Below are 25370 nucleotides of genomic sequence, written 5' to 3' on the forward strand. Positions count from 1 at the left end.
TCATCTTCTTCCTCTTCCTTTTCTTCCTCTTCTTCATCTTCTTCTTTTTGTCTTCCTCTTGCAGGTCACTGCTCATGCGCAGATTTTTTTATCGGTAAAAAGATCGGCCGATTTGCCCATCATTGCCGCGAAAATCGGCCGATCGGCAAAATCGACCGATTTTTTTCCAACTTTATCGATAAAAAAAATCTGCCAAAATACTGAAAAACGGCCGAACAATTAGCCCACTAACGATCCGAAAATCGGCTGATTTTATTTTCGGCCGAAAAATCAGCCGATTTTCGACCCATCTATGGCCTGCATAAGACTACCTTATCCACAGGGCGACAACACTGCTGCATGATTTTGCTGCAGAATGAAAAGCGTTGTCACCATGTTCAACAAAGTTGAAAAATAGCATCTACTGGCAGGATCAATGGGTAATAAAACGGTTACTCAGAAAAGCTAAAACTAGTGACTACATCATATGTCATTTTTTTATTTTTCCATTTCAATATCCGCTTATAATTCAGGAAGATATAGGGAGTATACATTTGGATGTATAATATAATGTTTAACTGACAGTTTTTTTTTATATAACTCACAATTTTCATGCTTGCTTTCCTGTATTTTCGGGATTGTATTTGTAGGTTCCCCCATCATTGGCTTTTTTTTTTTTTATCATGACCGTGATAGGAGACCAACTGCTGAGATTACAGGATAAGCCACAGCCTAAGCAAACTGATAAAACGAGCAATAATCACAGCTCAGCACTACTGAGTGGGAAGCACAAGCCACATATGTAATGAGCAAACATTTCTGTAATTTTCTACATATGTAGCTAGAAACTCTAAATAGAAAACAAATCCTTTTTTTTTCCCAAAGACGTTAACATATGCTAAGAAGAGTATTTACATGTGATTGATCGCATTAATAGACAGCAAATTCCCTATGAGAAATCTTAACTCAAGTCTACAGCCTGTACGGCACGCACAAGTGGAAATGGAATAAGATCAGCCATCCGCTTTATAAATTCTATTAACCTCATCAATTCTGTGATAAGTAACTATGAATGTTCATTAGCCGAATGAACAAACTTTGGTTCGTGTACAGCTGTACTTTAATAAATCGCACTGCTAAGGCAGCCTTGCCTCTTTTCTCCCAGCTGTGCTGCTGCACATGTTAAATGTATAGAAGGGAACACAGAGACACTGTTGGACTGCAGAACAAGAACAATGGATACATCAACTCCGAGAAACGTGCCTAAAAATCCTGCTTTATAATTGGATATAAAACAATAATTCATCTGCATGGATAAAAAATGACTTTCATAAACCAATATTATCCATTCAGTTTAAAAAAAAAAAAAAAAAATTCCCAGCGTCACCCCCTCCTTCATGATCTGCACCTCTATTCTGTGTGCCTTTATAAATTTATATGGTGCAACCTCCGAAATGTGACATTAGATTTCTTTAAAACACTGCAGGGAGATTGGAGAAGTAAGAGTGACATCTAGTGGCCAGATTGATATTGCAGCTGCCACTAAGGGAGGAATGTTGCACTTCACACAGTTTACCAAGTTAGAGATACTTGCACTTCCTGCATTGTGTTCATTAAAATGTCTATTCTTAAATAAAGTAATCTGGCTTCCCATTATGTTTTTGCTCCAGGGCTCTCTGACAGACTATCTAAAAGGAAACATCATAAACTGGAATGAGCTGTGCCACATTGCAGAGTCTATGGCACGAGGGTTGTCGTATCTTCATGAAGACGTGCCTCGCTGTAAAGGCGAAGGGCACAAGCCTGCCATTGCTCACAGGTATGAATGAGTACTATTTCGGCAACATGTATCGATGTATGGAGGAGATCAGCTATGAGGAAAGATTAGAGGAACTGATTTTATTCTCTCTTGAGAAGAGGAGATTAAGGGTGGATATGATCAACATGTATAAATACATCAGTGGTTCATATAGTGAACTCGGTGTAGAGTTATTCACCCTGAGGTCATCACAGAGGACAAGGGGGCACTCTTTACATGTGGAGGAAAAGAGATTTAATCTCCAAACATGAAAAGGTTTTTTCACAGTGAGAGCTGTGAAAATGTGGAATAGACTCCCGCAAGAGTTGGTTCTGGCCAGCTCAGTGGATTGCTTCAAAAAAAGCCTGGATTATTTCCTAGATACACAAAATATAACTGGTTACTAACATTTATAGGTAATGTTGATCCAGGGAATATCCGATTGCCTCACGGGGTATCAGGAAGGAATTTTTTTCCCAGCAGGAGCAAATTGGATCATGCTTTTGCTGGGGTTTTTTTTGCCTTCCTCTGGATCAACTGTGCGTATAGGATTATAAATTTTTTTTTCTTCTATGGTTGAACTGGATGGACTTTTGTCTTTTTTCAGCCAAGCTAACTATAAATGCTGCCCCTTTCTGCCAATCTTTTCATTGGCTTCCACCAACCCAACATATAAAGTTCAGAATACTAACCACAACACTGCCCCTAGCTACATCACCAACCTCATCCACAGATATCGTCCAAATTGCCAGCTCCGCTACTCCCAAGACATCCTGCTCTGTAGCTCCCTCATCACGCTTGCCTCCAGGACTTCTCCAGAGCCTCTCCCATGCTCTGGAACTCACTACTGCAGTATGTCCAGTCAGCCCCCACCATGTCTGCCTTTAGAAAAATTCACTTATTCAGGGAAGCCTACCCCACCTCCACCTAAGAACTGTACTTGAGCCACCTCCATCAGATCATCCCCCGCAGCGATCACCTTTTCTACCACCTCCCCCTTCCTTTAGATTGTAAGCTTCATGAGCAGGGCCCTCCTATTCCTCCTGTACTGAAATGTATTGTAATTGTACTGTCTCCCTTATATTGTAAAGCGCTGAGCAAACTGTTGGCGCTATATAAATCCTGTATAATAATACGAAGAATATCTACCTCTTGCAATAAGTCATGCAGGTCAAACCTAGCTTTCTCCAAACTGATCCGTCTTATGGCCCATGAAAATAAAACAAAATTAAAACCGTCTTTTTTTTTTTTTTTTTTAAAGTCAGTACTGTTTTTGCAGATACCTTGTACTATAGTCACCAGATGTTGAAAGGAGCCCCTAGCGTAGTAATGATGGCAGCCAGGGTCTCTCCTGTGCCTGATTTCAGCGGCAAAGGTCACCTGCAGATTTCACAGGTGTTGTTAATTATCCTGGGCTGACAGCCAATAACCCAGTGCTGAAATGCTGTGGTTAGCTGCAGTTGCTCTCGTTCCACTTGGAGAAAGAGAGGCAGCGCTACAGAGCTGGAAGGACATACTGGATTCATACCCTCACTATTCAGTGATCGCAGGCTAGTGAGTCCTGATTTCATCCTAAACCTTTAGGGTTCTTTCACATTGCTCCGTTGAAAAAACACAGTAAAAACATGTGTTTTTGGTGTGTTTTCTGGTTGCTTGACTCCAATCATGCACCAGTCAAACATGGACGCGTGACTCAAAAAGCGCACCTAAAATGCAAAAGATGCGTTTTACATTCATTTCAATGAGATGTGCCTTTTTGATGCTCTTTTTAAACATGCACCAAAATGCAGGACTTTTAGGGCCCTTTCACGCTGATCTGTTTTTGGTGTTTAAAGAGCGGAACAAAAATGGCTGAAAAATGTATCCCTTCAAATCCTGTGGAACTCTTCATACCAATGCGCTGCTGTTGTTTTGCATTTTTAAAGTCCTGCATGATGCATTTTTGGGGCATGTTTAAAATACAAAAATAAAGTGAAAAACCCTCAAACCCTCAAACCCCTATGAGAAAGCCCATCTGGGCGCAGTGTATCTGGTGAACGGTGACGTTATCATGCTGGACAGAGCTAGGATGCCATATGCAGTAGTACTATGAGATATGCCTTGTGTTTTCTTCTGAAATGTGAGTGTGATTTTAATTCTATATTAAAGCTGGATTAGTGATCTACACTATCTGGTATACTTCTTGCTTCCCTTATGTTTTCTTTGGAACTGAGGACTTGGTGACCGGGGTGTGTGGAGATATCAAGAGAAGCAGTGTCCCTGTATTGATAAAGTGCAATTGACCTCCTTTAGCACAGTGGGGTCCTGCAGTGAAGGTGAGAGGACACCATGAGGTGTGATGTAGGGCACTGTGGTGTGTTTTAAGGTGAAGATCATCTGTTGGGAAGAGAACTGCATATTCTTTTAGGATTGCACATTTATTGGATGGTGTATGGGACTCCTATACAAACTTTTTATGGTCTTTTATTCACCATTTGAATTTATATGTTTGTATCACTAAGCACTAATACACATTATTTGGAGTCGTTCAATATATGTGTGTGTGTGTGTTTGTGTGTATATATATATATATATATATATAGTTGTGTTCAAAATAATAGCAGTCAGACATCACTAACCTGATCAATCACTGTTTTTGGTAGAAATGATATTTCTACATGGCAAATAATTTACTAGCAGGTGTAGTAGAGTAATAGAAATCCAACAGACCCAACAGTCATGACATGCATGCTGCTGATTCTGTGTAATTGAATCACTAATTGAAAGGGGCATGTTCAAAATAATAGCAGTGTGGAGTTCTATTAGTGAGGTCATTCATTCTTTGAAAAACAGGTGGCAATTATTGCCCTTATTTAAGGAAGGAAGGCAGCAAATGTTGTACATTCTGGTTACAGTGCATTTCTCTGAAATTCTGAGGAAAATGGTTCGTTCCAGACATTGTTCAGAAGAACAGCGTACCTTGATTAAAAAGTTGATTGGAGAGGGGAAAACATATAAAGAAGTGCAGAAAATGATAGGCTGCTCAGCTAAAATGATCACAAATGCTTTAAAATGGCAACCAAAACCTGAAAGACGTGGAAGAAAGCGAAAAACTACCATTCGAATGGATAGAAGAATAGCCAAAATGGCAAGGACTCAGCCAACAATCAGCTCCAGGAAGATCAAAGAAGGTCTAAAGTTACCTGTGAGTACTGTTACAATTAGTAGACGCCTATGTGAAGCCAAGCTATCTGCAAGAAGCCCCCGCAAAGTCCCACTGTTGAAAAAAAGACGTGCTGAAGAGGTTACAATTTGCCAAAGAGCACATTGACTGGCCTAAAGAGAAATGGCGCAACATTTTGTGGACTGATGAAAGTAAGATTGTTCTTTTTGGGTCTAGTGGCCGGAGACAGTTTGTCAGATGACCCCCAAACACTGAATTCAAGCCGCAGTACACTGTGAGGACAGTGAAGCATGGCTGCGCAAGCATCATGATATGCGGATGTTTCTCAAACTACGGTGTTGGGCCTATTTATCACATACCAGGGATCATGGATCAGTTTGAATACATCAGAATACTTGAAGAGGTCATGCTGCCTTATGCGGAAGAGGAAATGCCCTTGAAATGAATGTTCCAACAAGACAACGACCCCAAACACACCAGTAAACGTGCAACATCTTGGTTCCAGACCAACAAGATTGACGTTATGGAGTGGCCAGCCCAATCCCCGGATCTTAATCCAATAGAAAACTTGTGGGGTGACATCAAAAATGCAGTTTCTGAGGCAAAACCAAGAAATAGAGAAGAACTGTGGAATGCAGTCCAATCATCCTGGGCTGGAATACCTGTTCACAGGTGCCAGAAGTTGGGTGACTCCATGCAACACAGATGTACAGCAGTTCTCAGAAACAGTGCTTATACAACTAAATATTCATTAAGTGATTCAAAGGAAAGCAAAATCTTCAAACATTTTTCAGTTTATATAGTGAATGTTTGAGTTTGTAAAGAAGAATACAAACACTGCTATTTTTTTGAACAGTCTAATACTCACTTTTCTTCAATTTTCTTAGAGGAACAACACAAATTTGATATATTTTTCTTCATGTTTTGATTTGGAATAGAATGTGTAGTGTTCCCAATGCATTTGTGTGTATGGAAATAAAAGCTATTAGGATTTTGAGCTTTATTCACTTTTTTCAACACACTGCTATTATTTTGAACACAACTGTGTATGTATGTGTGTGTGTGTATGTATATATATATATATATATATATAATGTGTGTGTACATGATCATTGATTAGAAATTTATGGAAGCACTGCGCAATTTGTGAGATAAATGTTTAAAATGTACCTCCCCATTGAAATGAGTAGAAAACACATCAAAAAGCACAGTGGTTGCATTTTTGGTGTGCTTTGAGTCAAATGCCCATGTTTCACAGGTGCAACTCAACAGGCTGAATGAAAAAAAAAATTGAAAGATTGTCCTACGAACACCTGTGACACATGGTTTTTCAGCATGTCCCTTCAACAAAAGCTGATTGTTAGACCAGCTTCTGTCAGACAAACTGCTATACACACTGACCGAATGTCGACCGGTTCCTGCTGAACCTGCCAAACCTGCCAATGTTCAGACACTGTGTACCCAACATAGCTTTCCATGCACTGAAATAAATTCTAAAACAATGCTATCATTCTTCCTAGCTATCTTCTAGAGATAAAGGGGTGGGGTGTTTGTAGACAAATCTGGTGAACAGTTTAGGGTGAAAATGCTGCTCTTGCACAGATTGGACAGGATTGCAGCACAGTGGCTAAATGGTTAGCACTTCTGCCTGCCCGTACTAGAATTGTTGGTTCGAATCCCAACCACGGCACCACCTGACTGGAGTTTTCATGTTTTCCCTGTGCCTGCGTGGGTTCTCTCTGGGTACTCCGGTTTCCTCCCACACTCCAAAGACATGCTGGTAGGTTAATTGGCCCGTCTAGATTGGCCCTAATATGTGTATATATAAATATAAGTTAGGGACTTTAGATTGTAAGCCTCTTGAGGGTTAGGGACTGATGTGAATATACAATATATATGTAAAGCGCTGTGTATATATAAGTAAGTGTAATAAATAAGTGTGATACTGGCAGGATCTCCAGGTGAAAATTATGCAAACACCACATCTAAGGACTGCTAAACTGCAATACATTACATTTTTTGTGTTTTTTTTTTTTTTGGATCTGGATATACTATAAGTAAATGCATTTGTCGCACAAGCAGGCATAGTTGGGTGTTCTGTCAAGATCTTGACAGCTACATTAGCTGACCCAGCATAACAAATCCATTACTGGTACTTAACAGATTCCAGGAATGAAAGCACAGGATTACATGTCTGCTTAAATCCCAATTGAAGTCATAGAAATTGATACTCAGACACCTTTAAAATAAGCCAGTTATTTTAATTTTTTAAGTTCTTAAACCCTACGTGTTCAGTTAAACAATAAGCACAAGGGACATTGCTTACCTTCAGTTAGATGTGTGCTGTGTCCTCATTTAGCAGATATCTCTGATGCAGCAAGGGGTAATAGAACTAAGGGAGCTGCGACAAACAATCATCAAGACTATGCCGATGCTTTCTGTCCAGCTCATCCATTCATCGAGGTTGTACTATAGCATCTGTGAATGGAGGACAAATGGATGGTTAAAAGGTCTGCCGTCTACATTAATAGATGACATTTCATGCATAGAAGCTGTGACATGGCCTACGAGAGTGGTGGAGGTGCACAGAAAGGACGAGTATATTTGGGCACTCTTCATGGGAGCCTGTCGCAGCTCTTTGTTCTAACACCCGCTGCAGCAGAAGATTACAGCGCCAAAAAGGGGGGGGGAACCTCATCAGAACAATTGTTTTGCTAAATCTTGGGGGTACATCAGGACAAGGGAAATGTCCAGTAAATTTAGGCTTTAAGTTCCAGTGCACCTGCTGCACCAGTAGACTACAGTGCCAAAAAGGGGGGGGGGGAACCTCAGAAGAAGATTTTTGCTAAATCTTGGGGGAACATCAGGACAAGGGAGACGTTCCAGTACATTTAGGCTTCATTTGAAGGAATATAGTTTTTTTTCTTCTTACTTCTACTTTACTTTTTTATTATTATTATTGATTTTTGTGCATGATGTCAGTTCCCTGCATGTCATTGTCCAGTGTAAATGTGCTAATATGTTAACAGACCAGACATTTGCAATATTTTATTGCTTTCTTCCTAAAATTATTATGTACATTTCTATTGACATGCAGTATTTGCTCTTTTGAATCATTTAATGTATATTTTTTAAATTAAAGGCTACACCACACAGATCTGCTAAATTTATTGCAAACATTTTAATGATTTGAAGTTTATTTTTTTTTACTTGAGTGTACCCTTAAGTCGGTTCACAAAGAACATTAAGCAGAGATTATCACTCCCTAAAATACTGCTAAATTCAAGATGGCAAACAATGTGCGTTTTTAGTGATATGTATGTAGTTAGGAGTAATTTGTGGTAATGATAAAATAATGCTTTGAAATATAAAATGATACATGGGAAAATAAGGCCGTCAGCAGTTACAGTATATTTGTTGACTTCACGTGAAAGAATAAAGACTCCATACCTTAGCAATATTTGTGAATTAAATATTTTTAGGAGAAAACATTCATGAGATAAAATACCTTGCCTATCCTCTTCAGCTGAGACTCTTATCTGCAGTGAGGAATCTCTGCTGTCCTGGAGACCCATTTCAGGCTTGTTATTGGTCTTAATTCCAGATACTTTGTGTGGTCTCCTGGTTACTTGATTGATACTCAATGTCCATTTTATTTCAAACCAGGGACATTAATTTAATGACCACGTGCAGCCTAGGCTAATGACAAAATACTTCTATTAGCCTGTTATTTATTAGTCAGGATCTGGAAGATGCATTCTTGGACCATGTAAGTGAAAGAAATGTGTTTCTCATTTACACAAGCCTGGAGTCTTCTAAGGAGACAGTGTGGACAGCTCACAGCAGGGAGAGTTGCCGTTTCACACCGCAGCCTACCCATTATCCAAAATATAAATGTGCTGATGGCCCCTCAGTAATGGCTTTGCCAGTGCAGATGGAGCCAGTCTCAAGCTGGGTGAAACGGATTTGCTCTGACAAATATGCTCACTACCAAAGAGTTATGTGGCAAATGAGACGCTTCTTCTATTTCATGTCTTTCTGCGGGAGCATTACAGGCACCTGAATGGCTTCCGGTTTGTCACCTAGAAGACTTGTATCAGTCTGGCCTTGTATTCCTATCTGGAATAGTTTATATGTTCTTCTCCTCATTTGTGCAGTTTGTCGGATTTAAACAAAAGTTGAAGCTCATAGGGAACAAAAGAAATATCACACAATCAATACATAATACAAGGCGCAAAGGGCTATATTCAAAGTGCAGTAACCCTTTGCAGCCAAGTCATTTACTGATTTTGTCTAACATTGACTCTGATTCCTAAAGTGCTAGCTATATACCAAATTTAAAACGTTGTTCTTAGATGTTTTATTGGGAAAAAAAAAGACACTGCTGAAATTTGATTGCTTTTTTCTAATTCCCTACTCTACCAACCTGGCCATACAGTACTTAAAGTGTTACTAAACCAAAACCGTAAAATCAGTCTGTATATGCAGTAAAGCATGCTTGTTATATTCACTGTGGAACCTAAAGGGGTTAATCCTCCACATTGTGTAAAAAGGCCTGTCTTCTCTGATCCTCCCCTACGTCTACTGTCCCCAGTCCATCTGCTGTGGAGGCACATGCTCAGTTTGGTGTGTATTGCTAGAGATTTTTTTTTTTGGGGGGGAGGGTGCATGCGTTCAGCACAGGGCCAATCAGCACTGTTCAGACTGAGGGTCAGGGGTTGTGCAGCCTCATAGGACAATCAGGGGAGACTGAAAACTCCTCCTACAAGCTTTAACCAGTGCTCAGCTGGACACTGATAAAAGTCACAATACTGCTCTAACTGCTGAGAAAAGGTATTTAGTAGTTTATATTTACTAAAATAATTGCATTTCCATGTTCTATGTACTGTGGGAGACCAGATATAGTGAAAGCAGAAGTGTAGGCTCCAAAGTAACTTTTTAATCACCATATCAATTAATTTGGAGCCCCTTGGATAGTAGGCAAAAGCTACACACAAGGCTTTAAAGGCTAAGTTCACTTTTTTTTTTCTTTCTTTTTTTAATAAAATCCAGCTCCCCTATGCACCAATATACCATTAATGTACCTCAGCTGCAAAAAATGTTCAAGTTCTCTTTGATCTGGAGAGCAGGGCCTTACCTTAGCTCTTGGTAAATTTATTAAGCCAGCCATACATGGGTCAAATTCCGAAATAATTTTCTTTAGAAAATCTTCTCTCAGAATGTGTTTTCACATTTCGCACCATTAGTAGGCCACAGAAACGGCCAGTTGTCGTACAACCATCAAATTTGAGTGATCAGGCATTTGGAAATTATTTTTTAAAAAATGAATGAATTTCTAATCAATTATAGCAAAATCGTGTGAGAAATATAATCAAAAAATAAATGAGCGTGAGCTGTGACCTGAAAAGAATTAAAATTCTGGTCCATGAAAACTTTTTTCTGTATCAACATGTAAAACTGAAGGCTTGGTTGGTCTAATTTAGAAATTAATGGTAGCACCATTGGATTACAGGAATAATGGTGTGAACTTCCTGCGCTTCTACTTATAATATAATACAAAAAATCAAAGAGAAGCTGCTAACATCCAATCATATATCAATGATCAAATAGATGCAATGAGAGGAAATGATGCTGCGCTACTCATAATCCATAAATCACATATTGGGCTCATATATACATAGAAATAAAAACAATATATGCAGTGACACAATGTGCAAAAAGAAAAATATGTGATTAGGTCCACATGGGGTCTTAACAAATATCTAACCGTGATTTGATCCTGACCGGATCCAAAGGTGAATAAGAAGTGAAAAATGCACAACTACAAAAATGACAATAAACAAAATGTGAAACAATATACACAATAGGTAAGTACCAAAAGTGAATAAATCCTAAGCAGGATTAGATGGTGAAGGTGAATAATAGTCCAGCTAGGGACTTGAAGGTGATAAGTCCAAAGAAATTGGACTCAAAGATAAACCAAACGCATGAACATGCAAGTGAATGTTTTCTGCAAAAACAAAAATGCATATAAAATGCAAATGAATGTTATAACATCCAAACACTAAATAGTGTACCCATATACAGATATCAAATACAAATCAAAAAAAGAAAATAAAAAGTATATATATAAATTTGTATCAATGTGCATAAGGAAGCCAAGGAAAGATGGAAAAATCTCCAAAAGGCATCAAATTACAGATTAGACATTCTTATAATATGTCAACAAAAGTTAGATTTTATTTCCATCATTTACACTTTCAAAATAACAAAAAACAAAAAAATGGCGTCTGCAAAAGTTTGGGCACCCTGCAGAGTTAATATCTTGTACTGCCCCCTTTGGCAAGTATCACAGCTTGTAAACGCTTTTTGTAGCCAGCCAAGAGTCTTTCAATTCTTGTTTGAGGTATCTTTGCCCATTCTTCCTTACAAAAGTCTTCCAGTTCTTTGAGATTTCTGGGCTGTCTGTCACACACTGCTCTTTTAATCTCTATCCATAGATTTTCAATGATGTTGAGGTCAGGAGATTGTGAAGGCCATGGCAAAACCTTCAGTTTACGCCTCTTGATGTAATCCCTGTGGATTTCGAGGTGTGTTTAGGATCATTATCCATTTGTAGAAGCCATCCTCTCTTTAACTTCAGCTTTTTCACAGATGGCATCAAGTTACCATCCACAATTTGCTGAAATTTTATTGAATCCATTTTTCCTTCTACTCGTGAGATGTTCCCTGTGCCACTGGCTGCAACACAACCCCAAAGCTTGATTGATCCAACCACATGCTTAACAGTTGGACAGAGGTTCTTTTCATTAAATTCTGTGCCCCTTCTTCTCCAAACGTTCCTTTGCTCATTCCGGCCAAAAAGTTAAATTTTAACCTCATCGGTCCACAGAACTTGTTTCCAAAATGCATCAGGCTTGTCTATATGTTCATTTGCAAAGTTCAAACAATGATGACGTAGAAGAGGTTTTCTTCTGATGACTCTTCCATGAAGACCATATTTGTACAAGTATCTCTTTATAGTGGAATAGTGTACCACAACTCCAGTGTCTGCCAGATCTTTCTGGAGGGATCGTTCAGTCAAACATGGGTTTTGAATTGTTTTTCTCACAATCCTGCGAGCTGTTCTGTCTGATATTTTTCTTGGTCTTCCAGATCTTGCTTTAACTTCCACTGTTCCTGATGACTGCCATTTCTTAATTACATTCCGAACAGAGGATATTGACATCTGAAAACGCTTTGCTATCTTCTTATAGCCTTCTCCAGCTTTGCGAGCATCAACTATTTTCAGTTTGAGTTTTCTAGACAACTGCTTAGAAGAACCCATGGTGCTGATTGTTGGGGCAAGGTCAGATGAGTCTGGGCATTTTAAAACCTTTGAGATTGACATAACCTGGTCTTCCCAGATGATGATTGAGAACAATCCATGACACTGGCAGGTCTCAGCTTTGCAAAGGGGGCAGTGCATGTTATAAATTCTGCAGGGTGCCCAAACTTTTGCAGACGCCATTTTTTTGTTTTCTGTTATTTTGAAAGTGTAAATGATGGAAATAAAATCGAACTTTTGTTGACATATTATAAGATTGTCTAATCTGTAATTTGATGCCATTTGGAGATTTTTCCATCTTTCCTTGGCTTCTTTATGCACATTAATACAAATTTTTAGCTGGGGTGCCCAAACTTTCGATCCCCACTGTATATGCAATAGTGGAAGAAAAAGTCTGTGTAGTCTATTATAGATTAAAGCATGCTACAAACTGCATGACCAAAAAAACAACACATAAATGTATGTGAAACAAAGTCCAGAATGGTGCTAACTACACCACAAAATCCAAAACCAATATATACACTCGTGCCCGTGTATGGTGACTGTGGGTAACCACAAAATAGTATCAGTAAGTGGCAGGATTGGCATCTCACCTCATTGCTTCGACCCGCAGGGGTCAAAACACTTTTGGGATCACACAATCGGATCCTTCGTGAATATGATTCCTCTGTCACTGAGTACCTCTCCCTGCAACGATCTCCCTCTCTGGGATGTGCGTACATGGTTTGGAGTGTAAGCCAATATCTCTTTGTGAAAGTGACATGTTTGGTGGTTGCAAAGCCGCAGTGTAACTCAGCATGCAGAAATCAAAGAACCTTCTGTCCTCCTGCAGCCGGACACCATTGTGTGACATCCATAACCGTCTATGCTCTTCTTCTCCTCCTAAGGATTAAGCCATGATTTGTCATAATTGTGATGATTATGGCTTACAGCTCATGAAAACCCCAAATCCACAATCTCAGAAAATTAGAATATTACATGCAATCAATAAAACAAGGATTGTACATAGAACAATATCGGACCTCTGAAAAGTATAAGCATGCATATGTACTCAGTACTTGGTTTGGGCCCCTTTTGCAGCAATTACTGCCTCAGTGCGGCGTGGCAGGGAAGCTATCAGCCTGTGGCACTGCTGAGGTGTTATGGAAGACCAGGATGCTTCAATAACGGCCTTAAGCTCATCTACATTATTCGGTCTCATGTCTCTCATCTTTCTCTTGGCAATGCCCCATAGATTCTCTATGGGGTTCAGGTCAGGCGAGCTTGCTGGCCAATCAAGCACAGTAATCCCATGGTCATTGAACCAGGTTTTAGTGCTTTTGGCAGTGTGGGCAGGTGCCAAGTCCTGCTGGAAAATGAAGTCAGCATCCCCATAAAGCTCGTCTGCGGAAGGAAGCATGAAGTGCTCCAAAATCTCCTGGTAGGCGGCTGCGTTGACCCTGGACTTAATGAAGCACAGTGGACCAACACCAGCAGATGACATGGCTCCCCAACTCAACACAGACTGTGGAAACTTCACACTGAACTTCAAGCATCTAGCAGTGTGTGTCTCTCCATTCTTCCTCCATACCCTGGGTCCTTGGTTTCCAAATGAGATGCAAAAGTTGCTCTCATCAGAAAAGAGGACTTTGGACCACTGAGCAACAGACCAGGTCTGTTTTTCTTTAGCCCAGGTAAGACGCTTCTGACGTTGTTTGTTGTTCAGGAGCAGCTTGACAAGAGGAATACTTTTGAAGCCCATGTCCAGGATCCGTCTGTGTGTGGTGGCTCTTGATGCACTGACTCCAGCCTCAGTCCACTCCTTGTGAAAGTCCCCAACACTTTTGAATGGCCTTTTCCTGAAAATACTCTACAGGCTGCGGTCATCCCTGCTGCTTGTGCACCTTTTTCTTCCACACTTTTCCCTTCCACATAACTTTCTATTAATGTGCTTTGATACAGCACTTTGGGAACATTCAACTTCTTTTGCAATTACCTTTTGAGGCTTTCCCTCCTTATGGAGGGTGTCAATGATGGTTTTCTGCACAACTGTCAGGTCAGCAGTCTTTCCCATGATTGTGATTCCTACTGAACCAGACTGAGAGACCATTTAAAGGCTCAGGAACCCTTTGCAGGTGTTATGGCTTAATTAGCTGATTAGAGTGGGACACTTTGAGCCTAGAATATTGCACTTTTTCACAATATTCTAATGTTCTGAGATTGTGGATTTGGGGTTTTCATGAGCTGTAAGCCATAATCATCACAATTATGACAAATCACAGCTTGAACTATCTTGCTTTGCAAGCAATGAGTCTATCTCATATATTAGTTTCACCTTTTAAGTTGCATTATTGAAATAAATGAACTTTTGCACGATATTCTAATTTTTTTGAGTTTCACCTGTATGTGATTTATGGATTATGAGTAGCGCAGCATCATTTCCTCTCATTGCAATCATTGGATTACAAAATGCATGAAATTTCCAATTTTGTAAAGAAAATTTGTTTGGTATTCGACCCATGTATGGCTGTCAGGGCAGGAACGCTGGAATGGGCAGGCAGGCCTATGGTACGGTCACGCTGCGACTGACGACAGCCACTACCCACAGACCAGAGTCCCTCAGGGCGCGGAGTCTAAGCCCCAGGCTACCCTTCACCAGGGCCCCTGATGGTGGGGATGGACTTGACGCAGCCTGAGACCAGGTCGCGGCCCCCGAGTGACCCCAGCTGCGATAACGACTGCCGCCAATGGCGTACAGCTGGTGGGAGCTAGATGGGATCACGAGTAGAGTAGTCAGACAAGCCGGGTCAATAACAACGGAGCAGACAGTACTAGACGGTAGGCAAAGAATACTCAGGTCACGGGCCGGGTTCAACAACGGGAGGTCAGATAAAGGGTTAACGCAGAGAGTAGTCTTGTCCAAGCCGAGTCGGTTACCAGGAGAGCAATGGGAACAACACAAGAGCTTGCAACAGGGCAACATACAGGACACAAGTGCAGAGCACACTTGCAGACAGCAGGTTTAAATGTGCTCAACCACACCCTTCTGAGGAGGAGCCGCAGAAGCCTGAAGGCATAAAGGTTCCCACCATGCTTTGCAGAAAACCAAGATGGAGGCCAGCTCATGGAGATGCACAAGCTCTGAAGAAAGGTAGGACCTTGACAATGGCCTGCATTAGAAAGCTTTTTCAATTCCTGGAATGTAGACAGAGGAGCCAGAAGGACCCCGGAAGCAGATTACCAATGGATCTCATTAGCACACACATCCTGCACTGAGCTCATTGGTGCACACCCTTCACCCACCAACTATTTTTTCACAGCATCCCCAGGATCTCTCCACACATGCATTTGTTTGGTTACCCCTGTGTCCCTTCAGACAGGCTCAGGCCGCATGTTTGTGTTGTTACAAGCACCTTTAGTGTGGCAAACACTGAAAACATCAGTAACGCACCATGCTCTGCTCCAAAAAAAAGTTCTGGAGTTTTTTTGGGGCGATTGGTGCAGGTATGGCAGACCATTCAACTGAATGGGCTGCCCTATGCGTGACGAGTGAAAATGCTCCAAAACACCCAAAACAAATGCACTACATGGAGACGTAAACGGGGCCTGACGACTGAGTGTCTCCATCCACTCCCTCCTATGTACTTGTATAAAGATGACCATACACTATGCAATCTGACTGTACAATCTCCTTTAGATTTACCAGAACTATGGACTAGGAGGACACACCTGAATAATCTTTTCAATCTGTATCAAATCAGACAGGTGCTTGTACTACATAGTTGATGGGAGGAAGGTAGTATTGTAATGAGGGAGGTGTGGTTCAGAGTGATGAACACACCCTACCACGCCCTCTTCTGTGATGCAACAAGAATGTGAAGGTTGTTGGGAAGTGGCCTACAAGAAGTGAATGCTAAGATCTACAGGAAATTATGCATTATGTGAAAGTCCGTTCAAAATTTCACAAAAACTGACATAAATTAAACGTCCTGTGGATGAGGTAAGTGAGAAAAAAAGCACATTGGAATGACTGGGCCAGAAATGGCATTGTAAAACGCTTCTGTTTATTATGGAAAGTAAAATTCTAACCGAAAAGGTAAACTTATCCTTTAACATGACCAAGTGGAAATAGCCCCTACCCCTCCTTGTTCTGAGCCCCACACCATTTTTAAGATGTTATATTTCAGAGCCTGTACTGCCCACTTGGGTTCTGGAATTCAGTAGCTGAATTACGGCTTATGGCTAATATTCTGGTGGTGGTTTTTTTTTTTTTTTTTTGTGTTTCAACTTGAAGAGAAGTTGAAGCCTTGTGTACAGCTGGGGCCTAGGATCCGTAGGATTCCACGTAAATTGTTGCCTTAGTCACTCTTTAGGTCAAGTCAAGGTGATTTGAGAGGAGTCAATAGTGAAAGCAGTTTGCATTTTGGTTGTGCATGTTGAAATTGTAATCTAGTTTTAACAATCACCGGCACGTGGCAATAAAAAAGGCAGCTGTGTGTGTATTCTAAAAGTACTGCTTGATTCAGGCTGATTGCCTTTAACGAGTTTCTTAGTATTAGTAATCGCTGCCTCCAGGCAATGTACAGTGTGCAATGAACAGTTATGAAGACACCGAAACAAAATTATAGACATTATATGATGAATTCATTTTCTTCAGAGACAATAAAAAAAACCATTCATTATAGATTCCCTTTAAATTGTATCTTTTATAGTTAACCATTTGTTACTTTTGAGGTAGGCATTAAATATTAGAAATTCAGGCAGCTAACGGTGAGTTTATACACCTGTAAATCTTTGTGAGAGTCCTGCAGCCAAATATCCAGGATAGCCCCCTGCATGAGCTTTCTATGCCCATAATAGTTACAGAACAATAGTGATGTGCCACAGGGGAGGAACTTTGTATTTTCACTTAAAATTGTGTTTGTATTCAAGCCAGTTTACCATATTATTGCCCAATAGAAAATAATTGTACCCTTTTAGGCCAGGGGTGGCAAACTGAATTTCATTATAGGCTGCATCAGCATACTGGTTGCCCTTAAAGGGCTGGTTGTAACTGTAAGACCAGATTTCCAGAGCACCCCTCCCCCTTACATCAGATGTCAAGAGTCCTCCACCTTCCCTTACATCACTGTACTCCGCCCTTACCGTGCGCTGCTCCCAGAAAGAAGCTGGGGGCATAGCTGGCAAGCAGAAAGTGCAGGGTCTAGAGGAGTCTGGAGTCAGCTGCCGGAGTCTGCTGAATGATGAGACCAGGGGAGGCGGACATGAGGGGGTGCTGTGGCTGAGAGGTGCAGGATCTGTAGGAGTTCTGTCCTTCTCTCTGCTGTAGACTGCTGAGATGGGAAGAAGGGGAGGAGGCACAGATACAAGGGGGGTACAGTAGCTGCAGGAGAGGCCACATGAATGGCCTGGTGGGCCGGATTCTGCCCGAGGGCTTTGTGATTGACACTTGTGCTTTAGGCCTCCTTCACAATGAATGCAATTACACTATATTGCCAAATGTATTGGGACACCCTCCAAATCAATGCATTCAGGTGTTCCAATCACCTCCATGGCCACAGGTGTAAACAATCAAGCACCTAGGCATACAGACTGCTTCTACAAACATTTTTGAAAGAATGGGTTGCTCTTAGAAGCTCAGTGAATTCAAGCGTGTTACCATGATAGGTTGCCACCTGATCCATCCGTGAAATTTCCTTGCTACTAAATATTCCATGGTCAACTGTTAGTGGTATTATAACAAAGTGGAATCAACTGGGAACAACAGCAACTCAGCCACGAAGTGGTTGGCCACATAAAATGACAGAGCGAGGTAAGCACATGCTGAAGTGCACAGTGTGCAGAAGTCACCAGCTGTCTCCAGAGTCAATGGCTAAAGACCTCCAAACTTCATGTGGCCTTCAGATTAGCACCACAGTGCACAGAGAGCTTAAAAGAATGGGTTTCCATGGCCAAGCTGTATCCAAGCCTTATATCACCACAAAGCTTCGGGTGCAGTGGTGTAAAGCATGCCACCACTGGACTCTAGAGCAGTGGAGATGTGTTCTCTGGAGTGACAAATCATGCTTCTCTGGCAACCCGATGGACATGTCTGGGTTTGGCAGCTGCCAGGAGAACGGTACTTCCCTGATTGCATTGTGCCAATTGTAAAGGTTTGTGGAAGGGAAATTATGGTGTGGGGTTGATTTTCAGGGGTTGGGCTTAGCCCCATAGTTCCAGTGAAGGGAACTCTTAAGGCGTCAGCGTACCAAGACATTTTGGACAATTTCATGCTCTGAACTTTATGGAACAGTTTGGGGATGGCCCCTTCCTGTTCCAATATGACTTTGCATCAGTGCACAAAGCATGGTCCATAAGGACCTGGATGAGCGAATTTGGGGTGGAGGAACTTGGGTTGTTTTTTCAGGGGTTGGGCTTAGTCCCATAGTTCCAGTGAAGGGAACTCTTAAGCGAATTTGGGGTGGAGGAACTTGGCTGGCCTGCACAGAGTCCCGACCTCACCCTGATAGAACACCTTTAGGATGAATTAGAGCAGAGACTCAGCCAGGCCTTCTCGTCCGACATCAGTGCCTGACCTCACAAATGCACTTCTGGAAGAATGGTCAAACATTCCCATAAACCAGGGGTCTGCAACCTTTAAGACATAAAGAGCCACTTGGACCCGTTTCCGAGAGGGGAAAAAAAGACTGGGAGCCGCAAAACCATTGCAACATTTAAAACAAATTCGACACTGCATATATTGCAAAAAACGCTCTGGTCATGAAGGGGGTTTAAGGGCCCAGTAAGCAAAGGGTTAATCAGGGCCACAGTGTATCGTCATAATCACAATCATAGCCTTAGGTCAGTGGTGGGCAACCTTTTTTTTCGACTGAGCCAAATCTCGCCAAAACCACGATTGAAATTTATTTTGAGAGAAACATTTTTAAAACTGAAAATACATCCCCCATATAGTAATTCATCCCCCATATAGTAATTCATCCCCCATAGTAATTCATCCCCCATAGTAATTCATCCCCCATATAGTAATTCATCCCCCATATAGTAATTCATCCCCCCTATAGTAATTCATCCCCCATATAGTAATTCATCCCCCATAGTAATTCATCCCCCCTATAGTAATTCATCCCCCCTATAGTAATTCATCCCCCATATAGTAATTCATCCCCCGTAGTAATTCATCCCTCATATAGTAATTCATCCCCCATAGTAATTCATCCCCCATATAGTAATTCATCCCCCCTATAGTAATTCATCCCCCATAGTAATTCATCCCCCCTATAGTAATTCATCCCCCATATAGTAATTCATCCCCCATAGCAATTCATCCCCCATAGTAATTCATCCCTCATAGTAATTCATCCCCCATAGTAATTCATCCCCCATATAGTAATTCATCCCCCATAGTAATTCATCCCCCATAGTAATTCATCCCCCATATAGTAATTCATCCCCCGTAGTAATTCATCCCCCATAGTAATTCATCCCCCCTATAGTAATTCATCCCCCCTATAGTAATTCATCCCCCATATAGTAATTCATCCCCCGTAGTAATTCATCCACCATATAGTAATTCATCCCCCCTATAGTAATTCATCCCCCCTATAGTAATTCATCCCCCATATAGTAATTCATCCCCCCTATAGTAATTCATCCCCCCTATAGTAATTCATCCCCCCTATAGTAATTCATCCCCCATATAGTAATTCATCCCTCATATAGTAATTCATCCCCCCTATAGTAATTCATCCCCCCTATAGTAATTCATCCCCCATAGTAATTCATCCCCCCTATAGTAATTCATCCCCCATAGCAATTCATCCCCCATATAGTAATTCATCCCCCATAGTAATTCATCCCTCATAGTAATTCATCCCCCATATAGTAATTCATCCCCCATATAGTAATTCATCCCCCATAGTAATTCATCCCCCATATAGTAATTCATCCCCCGTAGTAATTCATCCCCCATAGTAATTCATCCCCCCTATACTAATTCATCCCCCCTATAGTAATTCATCCCCCATAGTAATTTATTCCCCATATTGTGTGAATTCACTTACCTTTGCTCCGCGCGTTCCTCTCGCTGGGTTCCCGCGCCGTTCTGGTCTTCAGGGCGGACTGTGAGAGGAGAGGAGTTCGTCACGCTGCCCCGCCTACATCCGGGCTGCCCCGCCTACATCCTGACAGCCAATGTTTGCCAGCGGGCGCCCGGCACACAGAAGATCTGCATTAAAAGAGCCGCGGCTTGCCGACCCTATTGCCTGTCACCTGGTGGGCAGTGTGCTCCGGAGCCGCAGGAAAGGTGAAAAAGAGCCGCATGCGGCTCCGGAGCCGCGGGTTGCCGACACCCGCCATAAACCCATAAACACACTCCTGAAATTTGTGGACAGCCTTCCCAGAAGAGTTGAAGCTGGTATAGCTGCAAAGGGGTGGCCAACTCAATATTGAACCCTACAGACTAAGACTGGTATGCCATTACAGTTCATGTGCATGCAAAGGCAGGTGTCCCAATACTTTTGGCAGTATAGTGTATGTGCATTTATAGGACATTTATAAACAAATAGAAATACATGGAATTCATTTAGCATACTTTCCAACTGTCCCTGATTCTGTGGATCTGTCCTGGATTTTGACACACATCTTGTAGTCCCATGGCCCGCAGCACCCCTCTACTTGCTGTTGCGATTCTGCACAGGTGGTGCAGCGCAGGGGAAATGACAGCTGACATGAATAAAACAGTACTCAGTCCACAGTTCCATAAGTATACACCATCATTCTAACTTGTAACCATTCAGAAGTTCTGGAACTTCAGTCTTCACATGCAAAGCACTCTGCATGTCTTTTTCATCCCAAGTGACCCTCATAATTATGTTCCAAGGTTTGAGGTATATTTAAGATGTATAACGTACACTGTTTGTTTACTTATTTGTGCTTCCTAGATCAATTTCTCCTACGCTTGAATGAATGAGAGCCTACAGTTCCAGCAGCTTTACCTTCTATGACCCCCACTGCTGCCCAGTACCCCACCAGTCATCTACAGGAATACTATCAGACAGTGCTGCTTGGCTTTCTTTAATGTCGTCTCAGAAACCCCTTTTTTCAGTAGTTTTTCACAGCAAGGTTATGTCTGCATGTCTCCACTTACAGTTGAAATCACTGGCCTTCTGAAACATGGCTATGCCACTCTAGGGGTAATTAACCCAGGCAGTTCTGCAATCAGAGCTTACTGGGGAACAGTGTTAACACAACTGATGTGTGGGGTTTTCAAGCTGACAGACCCCTGCCGATCAGTAGAGGGCATGTCTATTAGACTTCCACTTTTATATTAATAGTATAAAAACAAGAAAGGTAATTTTGTGAACAGCTTTTTGTCTGCAGGAGGCATTGCAATTATGTTAAAATCAGCAGTTTATTGAATATACCTCATTTTAGAATCAATCATTTTTCCCAATCCCTTGAAATCAGATAGTGTCCCCTGTGTATGGATTAAAGTTCTAAAACACCATGGGTGACTTGAGGAGGACCCTAAATCAAGGTTGGTTGAGTGGCTAATATTCAGTCCTTATATTGTTGGAGTCCTGGGTTAAATCTTACATTACATTACTCAGTATGTATGTTTCTCATGTATTTGTGTGGGTTTCTGTTGAATCCACTGGTTTTCTTTCCACAGTTAAAAAAAAAAAAAAATGAGAACATACAGGTAGGCTAGTGTTCTATCCAGATTAATCCAGATTGAACCAGCCTTTGTGTGCCCATGTGTATGTCTGTGGTAGGGATTGTAAGCTCCTTTATGGACAAGGAATCTCGTGAATAGTTCAGTGTTTTTTGCAAACAACTGTAGTAATTGCCAGCACTATATGAATAAAATAAATAAATGTAAAGGGTAAAAGCACAAAATTACAGCTTTACAGTCCATGCAATAGCAATGAAATGTTTGACGATGTGGAACTTTAAAGGCAGTGGATTCTACTATAAATGCGAGCCAATGGGCCAATTAAAATGATTCACTTTTTAACTCCGGGAAATCACTGGTGCTTGGCACTAAGTGAAATGAATCGTGAAATTTCAATAATTACATTTCTTGTTTGTCAAACTATTCATATTTATAAAGGGGAAAAGCATACAGTAAAACCTTAGCAGATATGTTAATAGATGTGGACACAGCTGAAAGGACTTGACATATGCAAATCAAAAAAAAAATTCAGCCATGTTTTATTCAACACACACCCGAAATAATGTGGACTGTTGTGTGTTTAAAATAGAATGAATGAACCAGCATTACAACCTTACAACCTCTGAATCTTCTGAATTAAGTTTATTTTACTATAAAATTAACTGTACGTCTTTGCCCATTTTGTTGATTTGATTATTTACATTTTTTGTTTTGTTTTTTTTCACCTTCTTTAATTAGTGGCACATTTCCCTTGAATGAATATTGTTTCGTTCCTGGATTTTAGAGTTACAGCCATAATAATAATGACCAATAATACTTATCCTTTATTTACAGATGGTATATCATAAATATTGAACTAACTGTTCTTACGCCATATAGTATAGATAATAAAACAAAAAATAAAAAAGCAAAGCAAACAATACTGCTCGCCCATTGGTTCACAGCTCAACACCACTTACAGTTGCATAGCTCCCAACTGTCCCTGATTTCGAAGGACTGTCCCTGATTTGGAACAAAGTCCCTCTCTCCCTCGTTCTTCCTCGTTTGTCCCTCATTTTGGTCTGGTCTATACAGGTATATAAAATGCACTATTTATCTTTCAAAAAGGGTTTCACAGTGCTAAACCATTCATCCAGTTTCTAAATTTCTGCATTGGTAAATTTAAAAAAACAGTATAAAGTAATAGTAGTGGTTAAAAAAAAAAAAGCACTTATGGGTTTAACTAATTTTTATTGATAATTCTCCTTTAAGGGGGTGTGGCAGGGGTGTGTTCTATGCCTACATACTTTTGCTAATAGGTGTCCCTCGTTCCTATCGTAAAAAGTTAGGAGGTATGCAGTTGCTCTGGCACTATCCCCATACTGTCATCATTAAAGAACAAGTCTGCCATTGCTAGGTTTTGGCAAGTATCACTTTTTTGACACATACCTAAAACCAAAACATTGCAGCACATTTTAGACAAAAGTTCTTCATTAAGCTAAGGCTTGATAAAGGTCTTCTGTCCAAACATGATGTGTTGCTTTGAATTTAGCTATGGGTTGATGTGGTGCTAATTACTTGCCATAGTTAACATTTCTACTTGATAAGGTATGAGGTTCCAGATATGAGAGGCCTGATCATATTATGATTTTAGTGCCCTTCACCATTTTTGCAGGTCTTTAGAGGCTGTCCAGGGTGTCCAGCTTTAGCACCATGTTACACCCGTATTTGGGCCCTCACCTCCATTTTGAGTGAAAAAAGATTTTATTTTGGACAATAGCTATGGGATGCAGGAGTATTGACTAGCATACCCTTTGGAGCTGGCAAAGAGATCATTTAAGCAGAGAAGCCATATTATTTTATACTAGTCCTTAGACCTCTGTCCACATGGTACTTGTGACAAAACTTCTCCTTTGATATTCAATAGCCTTAACGGTCCACCTAATCAGAGGAAAGAAGATTTGTCACTTGCATTCTAAAGGGGATTGTCATGGGAAGAGTTGTATCTATTTCCAGAGACAAATTTTAATTTGTTGCTGCTTGATTCTTAATAAGTGAAATCTCTGGCCTGAGAGGCTATCAAACAGCACGTCTTATTTATTTATTAAGGTCTTCCCTTACAAAACCTATCATTCACATGAATCAATCAGACACACTGTGTGAGCTTTACAAGAGCTTTACCAAATTAGATTGTTGTGTGACCTAAAGTATAGGCAGCCTAGGTTGCATGGCCTTGGGCTATCGGGGATTGTGGGAGTTTCATGTCATTCAAAACTGCAAGAAGACCATTGTTTTAGACTTGCAGTAAAATAAGAGGATGAACAAGGGGCAAGCACAAAGAACCTTCGTGTATAAGACATTTGACAATGGCAGACCTCATATTTCTCTCATGGCAGGTGTACTTTAACAGCTCATAACAGAAAATTCCTCTTTTCCTTTACAGTCGAATGATCTGATGAATGTATCTCGTGCTGCTGCGGTGTCGGAAGAAAATAATTGCTTCTAACTCATTATGTGCAGAGATTTCTAACAAACAGACAGTAGTAAGCCCCCTTGCTAATTCAGATTTTGTCCAACAACTGAGCAGCTGCAATTTTCGGTTTACATATATGATAGGGCTGATGTGTAGACTCTAGGGGCAAGGGATAGCTGTCCTGTTAAGCCAGATATGTTCTTTTATATAATTGCAAATATAACTTTTTCTGTCTCTTCTTTCCCTGTACTTTGAAAGATGCCACATGCCAGTATAAAGACTGCTTTATGTACATTCAGAAAGAATGTAGATGAAAGCAGTAAGGGGTTGCATTTACTGTTGTCTGGTTCCGGATATATTAGTAGTAATTGCTGTAACAATCATAATGGCAAATAACGCATACATTATTACTTTGTATATTGTCTATTATGGATGTGAGAGCTGGACAGTATGGAACCAGGGTAGAAAGAAGACGATTCATTTGAGGTTTGGTGCTGGAGAAGGATTTTATGTGTTCCGTGGACAGCCCATAGAACTAATCGATTTTGGAAGGGATCAAACCGGCAATGTCATTAGAAGCTCAAATGATGAAGTTGCGTCTGTCCTATTTTGGTCACACTGTCAGAAGGGAGAGATCCTGGAGAAGGAAATAATGTTTGAGAAGATCGAAGGAACCAGGCGAAGAGGGAGACACATTGACTACAGTTGGGATGACGTCGGAGACTAGGACAAAGCAGACTTTTTTTAGAGCTCTTATTCATCAACTCACTAGGACTCGGACTCAAGTTGATGGCACTTAATAATTATAATATCGATCCTAAATTGATTTAAAAGAATAGTTATCCTTTAAAGCAGAACTAAACCTGGACTGCAAATAGTTATCCTTTAAAGCAGAACTAAACCAAGACTGCAAATAAGAAGCTCTGTATTGCAGAAGAGACATGCTATGCCTTAGATGGCACAAAGGAGTAGGTCTTTGATACAGCTTACACTTGGCTT

At 40.8% G+C, this 25370-nt stretch overlaps 1 protein-coding gene across 1 annotated transcript in view; it reads left to right on the forward strand.

Annotated features, from left to right (window-relative positions):
* The window catches only part of ACVR2B (activin A receptor type 2B), a 276193-nt gene that overhangs the window by 230187 nt on the left and 20636 nt on the right, over positions 1-25370 (forward strand). Inside the window, exon 7 of the mRNA XM_089673123.1 lies at positions 1650-1798. Coding sequence (XP_089529249.1) covers positions 1650-1798 — 149 coding nt within the window. The remainder of the gene's footprint in view (positions 1-1649; positions 1799-25370) is intronic.

Source organism: Staurois parvus, unplaced genomic scaffold (genome assembly GCF_062004578.1).
Source record: "Staurois parvus isolate SC_StPar_1 unplaced genomic scaffold, SC_StPar_1.0 ptg000136l, whole genome shotgun sequence".
NCBI lineage: Eukaryota > Metazoa > Chordata > Amphibia > Anura > Ranidae > Staurois > Staurois parvus.